This window comes from Artemia sp. Qi Xiang Cuo, chromosome 8 (genome assembly GCF_049724085.1).
Source record: "Artemia sp. Qi Xiang Cuo chromosome 8, ASM4972408v1, whole genome shotgun sequence".
NCBI lineage: Eukaryota > Metazoa > Arthropoda > Branchiopoda > Anostraca > Artemiidae > Artemia > Artemia sp. Qi Xiang Cuo.
In genome coordinates, this window is record NC_142801.1 from 45,606,093 (window position 1) to 45,622,414 (window position 16,322).

Genomic DNA, 16,322 nt, shown 5'->3' on the forward strand with positions numbered 1-16,322 from the left:
CTGAAAAAGAAATTGGTTCCCTAGATCCCTAAAAACCACGTATTAATGGTACCACTCCTCGTGGATTATTATGGGTGACTTTCCCTGCCAAATGTTACTTTGTATAACATAATTCTTCCCGGATCTCTTGTCCGTTAATTTTTGTCTCTGTTGTTAATTTGCAGGAGAACCAAGACAGAAGCACTGAACATTTGCAAATATTGCAATCTACACAGTTCTTCATATACTGACAAAAAAGTATCGTCCTTATGAAATGAGTTTAAATCATTTCGAATGCAGTTTCCCAATCACTATTTCTTACATCATTCGTAGTCAAGAATTTTATTTTCAAGTTGAATAGAATTATTGAACGCATTCACTACTGTACAGCTTCAGCCTTTTGTTGGATTTTGAAATTCATAGCCGACAGATTGTTTCTACAGCTGAATTGTAAGTTTGCAGATTTTTTTTTTGCTGTTTTTAGATAAGATTTTCTTAATTTTTAATACTCAATTATTGAACGCCTGATAGAAAATACAATCTTATTTCTGCAAAATTTTACCCCACCCCCCCCCCCCCCCCAAAAAAAAAACAACCTTCGGATGAGACAAAATTTAGCCATATATCATATCATAAATAAATAGTAAATTATTGCCTATAGGGGGGGGGGGATAGGGGGCTATCATTTTTAAATGATAATACCTAATTTTTTTTTATTGAAAGCGGGGATGCCAAAAAGATAATTATTTTTTTCATTTAAAGTGGAGACAGAAAAAAATGATATCTGGGAAACCATTGAAATATTTTGATAGACCCAGGGCCCCCCCTCATTGGGACTTGTTCATTTTCTTGGGTATTTTGCGATTTTTCGTAGGCTACTGGCCTTATTTGGCTTTTGTGTGTGCTCCCTTTTAATTAGATTCTTTGGATCTTATGGAATACCATGTCGAATCTATCACTCAGTTTTAAATTAATTTCAGGTATATTTGAATATTTTCGACATTTTTGTTCTTGTCATTGTACCAATTTACTTAGACCCACTTTTTTTTTTTCAAGGAACACTAAGCTTTTTAACGTTATTTTGCGTGGTACTGTGAACTGTATAGTGACATAGTTAATTATCAACTAAATTGTTTTTCTAATGAAAGCTGAGGCGGTATCCTATCAACGTGGTATCTAGCGGGAGGGGGTAGGGAGGTATTATATTTAAATTATAATAGCTCGAAATTTTATTTATTGAAAGCAGGGATCCCAAAAAGTTGATTTTTTTTAATTTAAAGCAGAGACGGCATCCTATCAAGGTATCTAGAGGGGGAGGGGGTATTGAGCTATCAAATTTAAATGATAATATCTCAATTTTTTTAAGCAAGGGTGCTAATAAGTTAGTTTTTTTTTTATTTAAAGCCGAGACGGTATCCTATCAAGATGGTATCCAGAAGGGGGCACAGGGAGTTATTATATTTAAGTGATAGTACCTTGATTTTTTTTTTATTGAAAGCAGGGATGCCGAAAAGTTGACAAAATTAACAAGATTTTCGTGAGTTATACTTGATACAGCACTTGTATAGTTTTATCGTCCAGAAGGACGATATCGTCCAAGGGAAACGTCCAATCCGTTTTTTTTCCTATTGATGAAACGGGTTTACTTTGAAAACATTCATTCATATGTACCAGGTAGATTCACACTAAAACTAATTGGTGTGACGAAAGCGATATCGACATCCCCACCTAATGTTGCGCTCGAGTAACAATGACGCTTTTGGTCCAGTGCCCAAGTTACATTAAAAGACCAGGTCATAATAAAAGCTTTCAATTTGGGAGGTTCAAGGAGGAGTCTTTGACAGTCTTATGACCTCAAGGTACTAGATGTTGCAACGTTCTTACGTATCTACAGTGGCTTAAAAAAGTCGATCAGCCCACAAATGATTGCCAAAACTATACACAAATGTAAAATTTGGAGTATTATAACACTTTTTTCAAAGCTTTGAAGAAAAGCAAAAAAGTCTAAATACGCCTAACTACGCTTGAAAGCTATTTAAAAAAGAAACTCCTTGAAGATTTTTATGGAAATGACCATAGCAGAAGCTTTGAGTCTGGGTGGGAATCAAAGAGGAGTCTTTGAGTATTTTGACCACAGGTGACTTATTGTTGCGACTTTCTTAAATTTGGTAATTCTTGTGAGCATTTGGAACATTTTGCTTGGATTAAAAGTGACGAACTAGGATGAAAATTTCAACATCTTCCTGGAGCTACTTCAGTCTGCATATTATTTCATTTAATTACACTTAAAACGGATGAGCTTTTTATTTTCTACATAAGAAAATAGCTGGCAATTCATTTTTCTTCATAGCGAATAAACTATTAAGTGTTTTTTGTGTCATTGTAATTGAAATGTTCTCATGTGAAGTGTTCATCATGTATTTTTCAATTTGATAAATTTACTCCTTATAGATGCAGTTTATAATTTGACTGATATTAGGTATTTATCAGTTTATTTTGGAATGAATCCCCGAAAGAAAAAAATGAATAACATCCAAAAGAGCAGCCAAAAGCAATGAAAAAGCAGCAGTTCAGCCTTAGCCTACATGCCATATATTCTATAAAGAAGCCAAAAAAACTTTAAAATGTATTTTTTTTTAATTGTTATTAAAACCCGTTTTTAATACAAGAAGGCTTATTAGGAATCCAAAAGAGCAAAAAAAAAAAAAAAAACTATCAATATCAAAGTCGCCCATTTCAACTGTTTTAAAGGTGACAAAACAGATATAGACAAAGGGTATAATGAAAAAATTAAGCTTCTAAGTTCAAAGTTTTTACCCAGATAACTGATGAATTTTGTGATACGGTATTTGAAGTTTATTTGCAGTAATGCTCGATGAAAAAAACTACTAATTTTGATATTTATTTATGTTAAGAATACATAGCTAATAGATACTTCAACTACTCGTATTATGCAAGGGTTCTGAAACGCCACAGCCATTTCGTTTCCACCAGATTTCTATTTCTCTTGATGAATAACGAAGAAGACCAGTTCCAGCCAGCGACTTGTGAATTTTTGTACTCATGAATAGACTCGAATCTGTTGTAAATTTAAGCTGTGATTTGAGAAAGACTAATGAAAACATTAATGTTTGCGGTCAACATTGATCGCGCCGGCGGCGTGCCGCCGACATCTTACCGACGGCGCGCCGCCGGCGTCCTCCCGGCGGCGCGGCGTGGCGCGCTTTTTTTGGCCCCGCCGCCGCCGGTCTTCCCTCATCGGCGCGGCGCCGGGGTCTAGTTAACCTTATAACGAATTTTTTAAACATTTGGATGTAGGTTTCGTTTTGTTGTAACTGGACGCGCCATATGATAGGCATCTCCTGGTAAGAAAGCTTAAAAATATTCCAAAGAAAACAACATAATTGTACCCTTTATATTTTAGTGTTATCTTGCGGATAATGTAGTATTCTAAAAGTAATTGTTATTAGTGAATAATATGGTATCAATATTAACTAAAACAGTGACATTTTTTTAAAACTGAAAAACCTAGAATTTAAGAAAAATGTAATTTGAACCCATATTTATGTCAGTCAAAAATTAGCTATTGTTAGGGTAGGCTCGGTAATTTGCATTTAAAATACGTGTTATAAATCTTAACTAAAAAGTCCTGTGATGTGTAGTAACCTAGTTTTTGGGTTGGGCGTGGCTAAGGATGGGACCTTAAAGGTGTACAGCACATCCAGCTGGAAATTTATTGAAGTTTTATTAGTAAACCCACGGTAATTATTAGTCTTTATGAAAGCAATGAAAAACGGCATCATTTCGTTAGTCGTAAGATTACCAATTCCACCTAACTTTTTATTATTTCATCCAAAAAGAAGCAAAAATCTAGTTTTTATTCTCTTTTTGAACTGATTTATTTCACACTTGTAAGCAATTTATTTCACTCAGAGTAAGCAAATGCTTTACTATCGATGTTTGTCCTCATTTTCTTTTTTCAGCAAGCTACGGATGACGAGCTACAAATGATAAAGGCTCATATAGAATCCCAGGTTGACGTGCCATTAGATAAGCCTGAGCAGTGAGTATCCCTTTATTTTGTTGATTTTAACCTTTTTGCGTGATTTTCCATTCCTCCGTCTCCTGTATTTCCTTTACTTTTGTAACGTTCGTTTAGTTTGTCTCAATGTCAGAAATCAGTTCCGGTCATACGTATATTTTATGAGAGAGTGGCGGGGGGAGGGGAGGAGGATGAAAATTATCTTTGGCTCTGAGCTCTAAGGGGTTTGGCTTGAGCTCGAATAAGAACCAAATACATATATATTTTATTGAAGGAAGAGGAAAAGGTAAAAAACTTATTTTCCCCTAGGACCATCACAATTCTGCTCGAACCTGGCTCAAAGTTACACACTCTAGGGGAATTCAGACAAATTTATGGCAAATTTCTTTAGCATTACCATAAAAACGAGATATCTTTGTATTTTTAGAAACTACGTCAGTTATCTTCATACTTATGTTATGTCCTTCCTTTAAGGTTATTTTCTCAATCAGGAAATGGTTAGAGAGGAATCCGTATCAAAAGTTTCCCGACAATCCCATTTGGAAAGGCCTCGTGAGAGGAAATAATCCCTGTAAGCTCACTATTGAGATTTCTGGAAAGGTTTTTTTGTTTTATATAAAGAAGATAAAAAAAAACGACCGATGATTGCCAACACTATTGGCATATTATTACGTAATTGATGACAATGTGAATTCTGTAATAAAATGGAGCCTCTTTAGTACAATAGAATATATTTCATACTCGTTTTCTGTTGAAATTATCCGCGAGTATCTTACATACTCCAAATTTTTACTACTGCTTCGTCTGTTGAGTAAAAATTATACAATGTGTTGTAATACCATACATGGTTCCTAAATATCATATTGTAGTATCAGTATATAGTTGTTTACGTTAGCAAAAGCTGAAATGCAAGAATTTCTTTCATAAGACACTCCCTATGACCTATATATCTCGTAATATTCGTTTGCAATTTTATTTTCTGCTTTGAGCGAAATTTTAATTACTGTGTATGTATGTATGTATGTATGTATGTATGTATAAATTTATTGCCCATCATAAATGGAAAATACAACACTGATGGAGTATAAAGAAAGAAAATGAAAAAAGAAACAAATAAATTCTGACAAATACAAACAGAACCAAAACAGAGAAGAACAGACAAGAAGAAAAAAATTACAAATAGGGGCAATTATATGTAAGAACAAACCTATTATCAAAGACGGACATTTTCAGAGGTGCTTTCACCAATAATCTGCCTCCGATAATCCGCCTCTCATTTCTTTTTTGTACCACGGACGCTGAACTTGCAACTCCATACCGCAAGGATAGTGAGCTGTTATTATTCCAGAGAGGCAGCCTTAGCAAATATTTCGCATACTTGTAGAAACACTTCCGTATATCCCTAATATCTGAAGCAGTAAGGAGAGACCAAAATGGTGCAAGGGTAAGTACATGCGGAACAGCAAATGCATTATAAACGCTAGCCAAGATACGGCGGTTAAATTTAAACTTTAACGCAACTAGTAAACCATACGCATTCCTAGCTTTTCTGGCAAAAAAATCTTTCAAAAGTTGACGCGTGTACCGAGAGCTGAGTTATCGGCGTGAAATATTACGATTTCTTGACGATGTGTAGTTTCTGCTTAATGAAACTTTACACGATTTCAGATATTTTTTTTTTTGGGGGGGGGGACACAAATTTTCTAGGATGAAGAAGCTGCATATCCACAAAACTCTGTTTTATCTCCCCTTCCCCTCTTTCTCATTTTCTTTAGAATCGCGTGCAGGCGTTTTCATACTCGTGACCAATTTATGCATTGTAGGTGTACACAACTCTGTCTTCGACTCTGCCATAAACATAGCATTTATATGCAGTAAATAAGTTCAGTTCATTTTGTCGTATAATAATATTAAAAATTTAATATCGTCTTGTTCATTGCCAATAAATTAGTATGTTTGCCACCATAAATTTTACCTGTTTATTTTCAGTCCATTCATTAGCCCGTACACTTTTTCTTTCAAACCCCATTAGGAAAACTTGTAAATTACGATTTGTATATCTCTAAACTTTTACTAATAAGCTAATAAGTTACCTCGCCCTAGTCTCCATATCTGGTAGTTAAAATGACTAGCCATATTTCTTTTATAATAGCAATACTTCTTCTCCCTGTAAAAAAAGGCAACTGCCCATTTTCTAACTATAAAAGATTTTTCCTTATTGAAATTTAATAAAAAGTACAAGTTTTTCAAATGTAAGTAATAAAATTGAATTAACGTTGAAGGTTGAAACGAACAGAAATTCATCTGTATATGAGAAGGTTCCCCTCCCCCAAACTCCTTTTGTCATTATGAAAAACATAACTCCGAAGGCTGATGCAGTATCAGGTTGTTGGCTAACGTCCTTATAAACTCTAATGTCGTTATTTATTGTATTTCATTGCTTGTAGCTTTCATAAAATGTTGAACTTTGACTTTTGCCCTGGCTTGTCTTTTGTCATTATGAAATACATATTGCCGAAGTTTCATTTTTTAATAAAGGCATGGTAAGCACCGATGACCTTATCCATGTCAAAATCCGAAACTCAATTATCATAACTATCATTTTCAGTTTTGGCATGTTTTGACTCTGCCGTCGCTTATCTTCTAACCCCCTTTTCTTACTTCTTCATTTTAGATTTTCATTACTTCAGACAATTTGCCAATGCCCTTTACTTTTTTTTCTTCAAACGAATTGTCATTTATGACACTTGTAAATTTTCGTTTTTTGGGTCTTGTCTGATTTGACAAGATATATATATATATATATATATATATATATATATATATATATATATATATATATATATATATATATATATATATATATATATATATATATATATATATATATATATATATATATATATATATATATATATATATATATATATATATATATATATATATATATATATATATATATATATATATATATATATATATATATATATATATATATATATATATATATATATATATTTATGTAGTTTCAGTTCGTTTACATACTTTAATTATAAATAGGGCTTAGTACCCCCTCTACCGCTGCTCTTTATATTAAAGTTTAAATTTCCCCTAAAGATGTTTGGTAAAAAGGGATTGTTTTGTGTTTGAATTTCAGAATAAAACAGGATATTCATAAGAAATTATCGTTTTCGCAATAAAAGGATATTTTTCATCCCCTCTGCACATATGTTATATGATTTGGATGGTATATAATATTGTTCATTTTTTATGGGCTGCATGTATGTTTGGGGACAAGTGTTGTACCACCTGCTAGTATGACCTCTAAGACTAATAGGTTATGTAAACACTGTTTCAATAGTTCTTATAATTTTTCTCTATAACATTTTGGCACTCCGCGGACCAAAATTGCGGTTTTCTGTATTTTCAATTATCCTGAATTCATTGGCTATGTAATAATTTTCACTTGATTGCATTTTAACCTATTGTGTGACAAAATCTTTTTTCTTTGTTTTTGCGCCAAAACCTGCCAGAAATCGCTACTTCGATGTTGTGCGGTCTCTTTTCTTCATGAAAAAGTCATTAGAACGTTCAATTTCCTTCCGATATCCTTGGACCCCTGGTTAGACGTGATCACCACTGGGGCAAAAACTGACAAAAACATGTCTATGACCAATCTTTTCGAAAAAACACAAAATTTCAAATTTTTTAGATATAAGCTTGAAATTTCTGTACCAGGGATCTCTGATATACTGAATTAGCTATTGTAATTTTCATCAAGATCGCTACCCGTTTATGAGGGTATATCCTACTTTTTCTAAAGCAACCGAATTTTCTCAGACTCTTGACTTTTGACGAATTGCTGTAAACTCAATAGACCATATATATTTGAAATCACCATGAAAAATCATATTATCTTGATGTATATATAATTATAAAAGTCCCGTTTTCAGAGTTTTTGTTACTACTAGCATGGATCGCTCTTTACATACAGTTCGCCTCCGCGCAGTGGCTGGGAACAGATTATGTTTACGGTAAAGTTGGTGAGCCTGTAATCACAGGTCAACACAACCTAAAATTTAGTTATGCTGATTTTAGGGGATTGACTGGAGGAGGAGAAATGGCGTCGTCTGGAAGAGAATTGGAGGGTGCTGACCCCGCGTGCCCACAAGGAAATATTGTTTAAGAATGAGCAGATAGAATGTGTAAATCTAGTTATAAGAGCTTACTCAGAGTATTAGTATGTTTGTTTTTCTTATGCTACTCAGCTTCTAATTGTAGGCCTACTACATTTGGGTATGTTTTAAGTTTACCATTTGACATGCTCAGTTATTTCCTAGAGGTTTCCGTTTGTTGTTCAGCTATATATTTCCATTGCAGGTTTTTATACGACCTTTCTTGCATTGCCCATTTTGAAGAAAGGATGTTCTGCCTTATGTTCCAAGACAAGTTCAATGAAGGCATTAGTATCATACAGTCAGTCTTGGATAATATGCAATCTGTTTGTGATGTAAGTTTATTTATATATATTTTCTTTTATATATTTAAGTTATGTATAAATAAAAAGTATGTAACGAATGGTAAAAATGCCAGTTAAGGTAGCGAGAAAATATACACGGTAATTACTGGGTTTTACTAGAATATATATTTTTCAACTGTCTAAGTTAAAAGTGTTTGCCGTTATTCTATAGTTTTGTTTTGTTTTTATCATTAATAGAAAGGCAGTCTTGTCAAAGAATATTTATGCATAGTTTAGTGATTTAGATTTTATTTATTTATCATATGGATTCGTTTAACTAGCACTTTACATAGATATAAAAAACAAACTTAGAACTGTTTGCGAAACAAAGCTAACGCATATAGAAAATAGTTCTTAGGTGCTATAGCTTTTAACTTCTTAAAAAAAGGAAATTGCCAATGAGCATAGGTATATTTCATTTCTTATATTTAAATGGTTCGCAAAGCCTCCAACGGAATCAGTGGGAATAAAAAAAAAGAAGGAAATGATAAAGACGCTCCAGAGCCATTGACGGTGCACAGGGTGTCGAATCAGAATTGCAGGTCCTGACCCTTAGGCAGCAAGTATGTCTCCCAGCCTTGTAGCCACCGGAGTCAAATCTGGCGCCCGTATTGCCAAGTAGAGTAACAATCCACTATGCTACCGCAGCATCTCCATATTTTGGATTAGTTTAGTTGTCAGGCAAGATCGAAGTGATGATCAACAGCTTATTCTCATCACTTATGTCAACAGGAATATTGAAACGAATATGATTAATGAATATTCCTACATATACCTCGGCAAAGGTGGAATGGCCAGAGAGGACCAATCTATGGACTGCTTAGGAGCCACTCCAAAATCTTGTTTTAGACGGAAAAATACGGATAGTTGGGCTTTTTGAAGACTTTCTTTCGTACCAGCCCCCATAAAAATTTCGATTTCTCCCCCAAATTCAAGGTTTGTGTATCTATGCTTACTATCCGTGATAATCAACGTTTGATCCTCAAAAACTGCTTGGAAAATTTTCAGCCTTTATCTACTAGATGAATTTACTCACCCACACATTAAATTAGTTACTTTCCTAAAAAAACAAAAAAAAAAGATTGTACCATCCTTATGCTATGAATTTTGATCTCGCTATTTACTGTGAAAATCATGATTCTTCTTCAGATATTCTTGTCTCTGAAAAGACAGGAATACCTGTCAGGTATTCCTGTCAGGTATTCCTGTTTCTATTTGCTAGAATGTTATCATGGACTTCCAAAGGGACGGGGAGACGGTCAAAAGTGTGACAGCGCACCGTAGCTCACACAGCACACCCCATAGTAGAGTTCAAACATACCGCTGGAGAGAAATATAAATGTAGATAAACTTATGTTTCTCTACAGTGACACACACATACACCATTATAGAGTTATAAATAGAGTTCACAATAAACTAGCTTGCTTTGCCATCTACATTTTGTATTTTGTTCATAGAAAGTAACAATTGGCACGGTTCGCTGATTATTGACAAATTAAATAAAATAAAGAACTTTTATATTCAACTGAAAGTAAGGAACAACATTAACAGTTAATAGTAACAGAAATTACTCCTTATATGAGGGGGACTGCCCATTCCTCAACCCTTGTTCTTTACGTTAAAGTTGGACTTTTTTTTTCAAAATTCTTTACGAAAATTCAAACACAAGGTTACGAATGTTCAAACACAAGGGCCGTTGAATTCGAATTATAAGCATCTTTTAAGAATTTTCAGATTTTAGCGTAAAGAGCGAGGGTCGAGGAAGGGGCAGCCCCCTCACATATAGTGTAATTTCTGTTTGTTTTAAGTTTTAATGTTACTCCTTACTTTCAGTTGAAAAAAACTCGTTTTTTTTTATCTAATTTCTGTTCATTTCTCAAATAATTCCATGAAATCCGCCTCACCCCTCAATGAAAAATTCCCCCCTCAAGAAATTCCTCCATGGGAAGTTCCTCCCGTGTAAAATCCCCTCCCCCTACCATGAAAAATTTCTTGCGCAAAATTTCACCTGGAGATTTTCCTTGACTTACCTTAATTTAAAAAAAGACCTATTTTTTTTATTTACTCTCTGATCGTTTTTCAAATCCTGCCCGAAATCCCCCTTCGTAGAACATTTTCTGCGAAAATCCTACCCCTCCAACTGAATGTTTCTCCCACAAAAAATCCCCCCTCCACCAAAGAAAAAAAAAAAAAAAAAAAAAAAAAAAAAAAAAAATAAACACGTATCCGTTATCTTTTCTCTGGCAAAAACCGCAAAATTCTATATTTTTGCAGATGGGAGCTTGAAACCCCTACAGTAGAATTCTCTGATGCGCTGAATCTGATGGGGCAATTTTCGTTCAGATTTCTTGGCTTTTTGGGAGTGTTTCCTCCCTTTATTGAAAATCACTCAAATTTTAACAGGCTTTGTAGCTTATGATGGGTAACATTAAAGTTAATGAGTATAATTTACTTGGAATCAGGACAAAAAGCCAATTCTTAATTGGCTTAATTAAAAAAAGCCTCTCTTCTGTTATTAAACTTCCGTTTTTTAGATGTTCGGTTACTATTGGGCCGATTCGCTCCTTACTTACAGTGCGTTACCACCAACTGTTTGATTGTTTGATGCACATTCAGTTTTTTGTTACCATTTCTTATCAGCTTCAGTTGTTTTATGAAATCTATAAGTGCTGTAACTGGAATCGAGTGTTGAGCCAACCATTCTTCTAAACTCTCATTTTTTACTAGGATTTTAGCATGATTTAAGTAAGTAGGTAAGTTTTATTGCAATAAAAGCCCTAGGGCCATAGCAATACAAAACAAAAAAGAAAATTTACTTATAAACGTCAGATAAATATAACATAAGCATTAAATAACATAAATATAAAAAGACAACACAAATATACTTCTGTGTTCCGATGCCAATCTGAGAAATCGTCCTAAATTCCTAGCGCTTGCAAAACATTCATTCCTCATTCGTCTGACATCTTTCATTATATCATACATGCAGACATCTCTCATACACTCGTACATCACATCGCCCACACTCTTATCCATTCTTCCACACATCGTCTTATTGTAAGGACCATCCTGCCCTTGCCTCCTCCCTAAATACTTCCAACATTTAGGACTGATGTCGTGACTTCATATAGCATAACGTTATATAAATTATAGCATGGAAATGACAACAGACATATATTTTTTTTTTTTAATTGCATTTAGTTTAGTGATTGCTAGAGGAATTTATAAAAGGCACGTGGCAATGAGCATTAGCTTTTAAATCACCCCTTAGCAGTGTTCTACTCCCCTGCTAGTGTTGGGGGAAAAAGGGACCCATCAGGGCCATCTAAGCTAAAATATTATTTTATCAAGTTTTTAAGACAGATTTTCGTACGGAGGGCTGAGAACCTCTTACTAAGTATTTTCAACCACAATGGTTTCAATCGTTCACTTCTTTCTATCTATCCCCGTTTTCGAAGGACTTGAAGCTTTTTTCAGCATTCCAATAGTTTTGTTTTCGCTTTTACTTTGTGTTTTGAGTTTAACATGGAGCATAGTTGCCTTTCCCGGATCAGGCTCAAATAGTGATATTTATAAATTAGAAAATTTATCTAAAAATGTGTGTTTTAATTTTCGATTACTTTGGGCTAGTGTTCACTCTTTACTAGATTGAAGCTATTGCTGTAAACATGATAATTGATTCATTAGACTGCCAGGCTTAATTTAGTTAGGTTTCTACATACCAATAATAATTATAATTTATAATAGCCTATGCCAATAATAAAAGTACATAATATCATGGACCCTATATTGTTCAAAGTTTGTCAAGGGGGGAAATTACAATTAGGGGATTTTTTTTTACAAGAACCAGCCGGAAATTTATAGCAATCGTAGTAATTATACCTAGATGTCGAATAATGTTGATTCAAACCAGGTAAAGAGAAACAAGCGAGTCGTATAATATAAAATAGAATATAGTTTTTAGTTAACTTGAAACTTTAAGTGCAGACTCAACGAATATGGATATTTTATAAATGGTACCTAAAATTGTGCTTTGTAAGATCCCCAACTGGGAAGTTTATCCCTAGTAAATACCTTGCCCGTTTCTGTATGTGTACAATTTTTTTTTATATTGCGTAGCGGAGAAAAAAAAAATGGTTTATTTATAATAACAACAGATAAAAATATATATTTCCTAGAATCTAACTATGGTAAACAATCACTTTGCTTGGAAGCTATCTTTGAATCAGGTGAGTCAAACTTTTAGGAATCAGCTCGAACATCAAATTCTGAAATCCTTGAGAGTTTTGTTCGCCTATGTCAGCTACTTATGTCCAAAATATGAAAGCAAATTTATCCCCCAAATACATCCTTGTGTACACGGCTGTTAAAAAAATTCCTTTAATCATTCAATAGATTTTCTTTTCCGATCATTGTGATTTATGTCTGTTAACATGGTATCATTGATGTTTCTTAACCCTAAGCTAACTGAAGAATCATGGTGCCATTTTTTATCTGTCTATCTGTATTTGGCAAATGCTTTGACAAGATAATACAGTTTATGCATCTCTCAAATTCAATTAAATATCAGGTTCTAATTCCTTCTTCCTATATGGATACTAATGGGCATTTCACAATGGTGTATCTACATACAGAACAGAGATTTATAGTGGGTATTAAGTGGTATTTCTTCTTTCGAGATAACCAATGTATAGTTTACCAAATTTAGAGCGTCCGCTGCATTTTTCTTTCTCCTTACATAAATAAATAAAAACATTGGGTAATACAATACTACAGAAGAGTGGCTATATGGGGCGCATTTGTACCATTTTGGCATTATCCGATTTGGCGTATTTTTTGAGTGGGCAAATCGTTCATTCGGCGTATTTTCACTAGAAAGATGGAGCTTTGGTGCATTTTCACTTTTAGGTGACGCATCTTTAGAACAAGCAGCCGGCAACACTGCACTACAGTAATAATAATGAGCTTTGCTTTGTCACCTAGGTGCTCAGGCTCTAACGTCCTTATTACTCACCCACTGGGTATCTCTATTGGAAGTTTTTCAACGCGTTAGAGTAACAATAACGTCTCGTAAAGATTATCTTACACTTCTGCACGAGGAAATATGTCCTGGAAGTATATTTTTTCAGTCCTGAGATTTTAGTTCTGTTCTGCACCTTTTTTAATTTTATTCTTTATTCCAGATCTTATTCACTTCCGAAGGTGTTAAACGTGTGCTCGGTATAATTTTGGCCCTTGGCAATTACATGAATGGTGGAAATGTTCAGCGTGGCCAAGCTGACGGTTTCTCCCTTGATATTCTGCCAAAGTTAAAAGATGTAAAAAGTCGTGATAATGCTTCCACGCTTCTGCACTTTGTTGTGGCAACGTATATGCAGGTAAATTTTTTTGTATAAGGGCTTTTAGTAAGTGTGGGAATCGAAATGTACTCCTCTGCTTCGTATGGGTTGAAATTCCATCTTTTTCAGGAAAATGTGTAAAGCACTCTATTTTCTTGACACTTTTCTAATATAGCATGGGATAGCTCCTTTCAGGTTTCAGAACTCTATAAAATTGAACTGCCTCCTATTTGTACATCTGTTTTAAAGATGCAGTAAACTGTCTAATTTCTTTGATTAAATTTAAGTTTAATTTTAAATTTAAATGTATCGTTTTAAAAATCATAAAAACAGTGTAATTACAAGTATTGAAATCTATTAACATCCCTTGAGACTTTGTTGTTGTTGAGAAATTCCCTGTTTTTCAGAAGGAATTGTGAAAATTTTGGATTTTAAAAGGTTTTCTAAATTGCATTGAAATAAAATACAGGGGAGCAAGGTATATGTATGTATGTTTAAATTTATTGCCCATCACAAATGTAAAATACAACACTGATGGAGTATAAAGAAAGAAAAGGAAAAAAAAAAATTCTGTTAAATACAAACAAAACTAAAACAAAGAAGAACTAACAGAGGAAAAAAAAATACAAATAAGGGCAATTATATGTGTCTAGAGAGGCAGCCGTAGCAGATATTTCGTATACTTGTAGAAACACTCCGTATATCTTTAACATCTGAAACAGTGAGAAGAGACCAAAATGGTGCAAGAACAAGTAGATTTGGAACAGCAAATGCATTATAAACGCTAGCTAAGATACGGCGGTTAGATTTAAACTTTAACGCAACTAGTAAACCATGCGCATTCCTAGCTTTTCTGGCAACAAAATCTTTCAAAAGTTGAAAGATTTTCACGTGGCGCGAAGATTTGACCCAATCGGTACACCAAGTTACGTCAGTGTATCTTGTGCTTTAATAACATGTTCACCTAACTGAACATTTGTCGGGGAATCTGAACGGTGATTGAACACCAGGAACTCAGTCTTCCTCTCATTAAATCGAAGACCAATATGTTTATACTCCCTATCGAGAATTCCAAAATTTTCCTCATTTCCATAGGCTGTTCGACTAATATCAAGTATGTCATCAGCATAGTTAGCTAGCGAAACTTCAATACCTTTAAATATACGTGTGGTTAGAACGTTCTGTTGTGGCACAATGACAGCATCAAACAGTTTGGGGTAACGAACTGTAAGTAAGGAGCAATCCGGCTCAATAGTAACCGAAACTCTAAAAAACGGAATCTTGATACTATTAGATACATCGAAAGAATCAGATTTTTATGCTGATTTCAATTATACAAGTTTCATCTTACCCATCAAAAGTTACGCGCCCGAGAAAATTGCCATATTTTCGAAAAAAGGGGGAAACAACCCCCTAAAAGTCATAGAACTTTAAATGAAAATCACACTATCAGATTCAGGTTATCAGAGAACCCTACTATAGAAGTTTCAAGCTCCCATCTGCAAAAATGTGGAATTTTGTATTTTTTGCCAGAAGAAAGATCACAGATGCGTGTTTATTTGTTTTTTTTTTGTTTGTTTTCCCCAGGGGTGATTGTATTGATCCAGTTGTCCTAGAATATCGTGAGAGAGCTTATTCGAACGGAAATTAAAAGTTCTAGTCCTCTTTAAGTGACCACCGGATTTCCCAGCATTACTTAAAAACGATCAGAAATTAAATAAAAAAACATGTTTTTTCAACTGAAAGTAAGAAGCAACATTAAAACTTAAAACGAATAGGAATTATTACGTATATTAGGGGGTTCGCCCCTTAGTCAATACCTCGCTCTTTACGGTAAAGTTTTTTTTTAGTACTTTCAAAAGAGCTATCTATTCTAATTAACCGGCCTTTGGGATTCAGGTTTGTTATTCGAACAAAATTCGAACTTTAGCGTAAAGAGAGAAGTATTGACTAGAGGGCGAACTCCCTAATATACGTAATAAAAACATACGAATGTAGAAGTTCGTTACGTAAGTTAATTCGTAAGGTACGTCAGAACAAAATTTCGAGAAAGCCGTTTAGCAAAAACAAGTAAAATTAATATGCAAATCTCGTTTTAATTATTCATGTACAGTGATCCAAAAGCAAAGCTGCATTAATTCTAAAACGTCCAAAAATTAAATTAAAAAATAATTTTTTTTTAACTGAAAGTAAAGAGTGACAATAAAAATTAAAACGAAAGAAATTATTCCGTATATGAAAGGGGCTGTCCCCTCCTCAACGCCTCGCTCTTACGCTAAAGTTTGACTCTGTCTCACAACTTTATTTTTAAAAGTATAAAAAACTTTAGCGTGAAGAGTGAGGCGTTGAGGAGCAGACAGCTCCATTCATATACGGAAAAATTTCTATTCGTTTTAAGTTTTAATGTCGCTCCTTACTTCCAGTCAAAAAAAAATTGTTTTCT

At 34.0% G+C, this 16,322-nt stretch overlaps 1 protein-coding gene across 2 annotated transcripts in view; it reads left to right on the forward strand.

The window, feature by feature from the left end:
• capu (formin protein cappuccino) overlaps window positions 1–16,322 on the forward strand; it is a 380,358-nt gene that overhangs the window by 345,865 nt on the left and 18,171 nt on the right. For both annotated transcript variants that reach the window (XM_089093489.1, XM_089093490.1), the window contains 3 exons: window positions 3,963–4,042; window positions 8,402–8,531; window positions 13,724–13,918. In XM_089093489.1, the coding sequence (XP_088949615.1) occupies window positions 3,963–4,042; window positions 8,402–8,531; window positions 13,724–13,918 (405 nt within the window). The remainder of the gene's footprint in view (window positions 1–3,962; window positions 4,043–8,401; window positions 8,532–13,723; window positions 13,919–16,322) is intronic.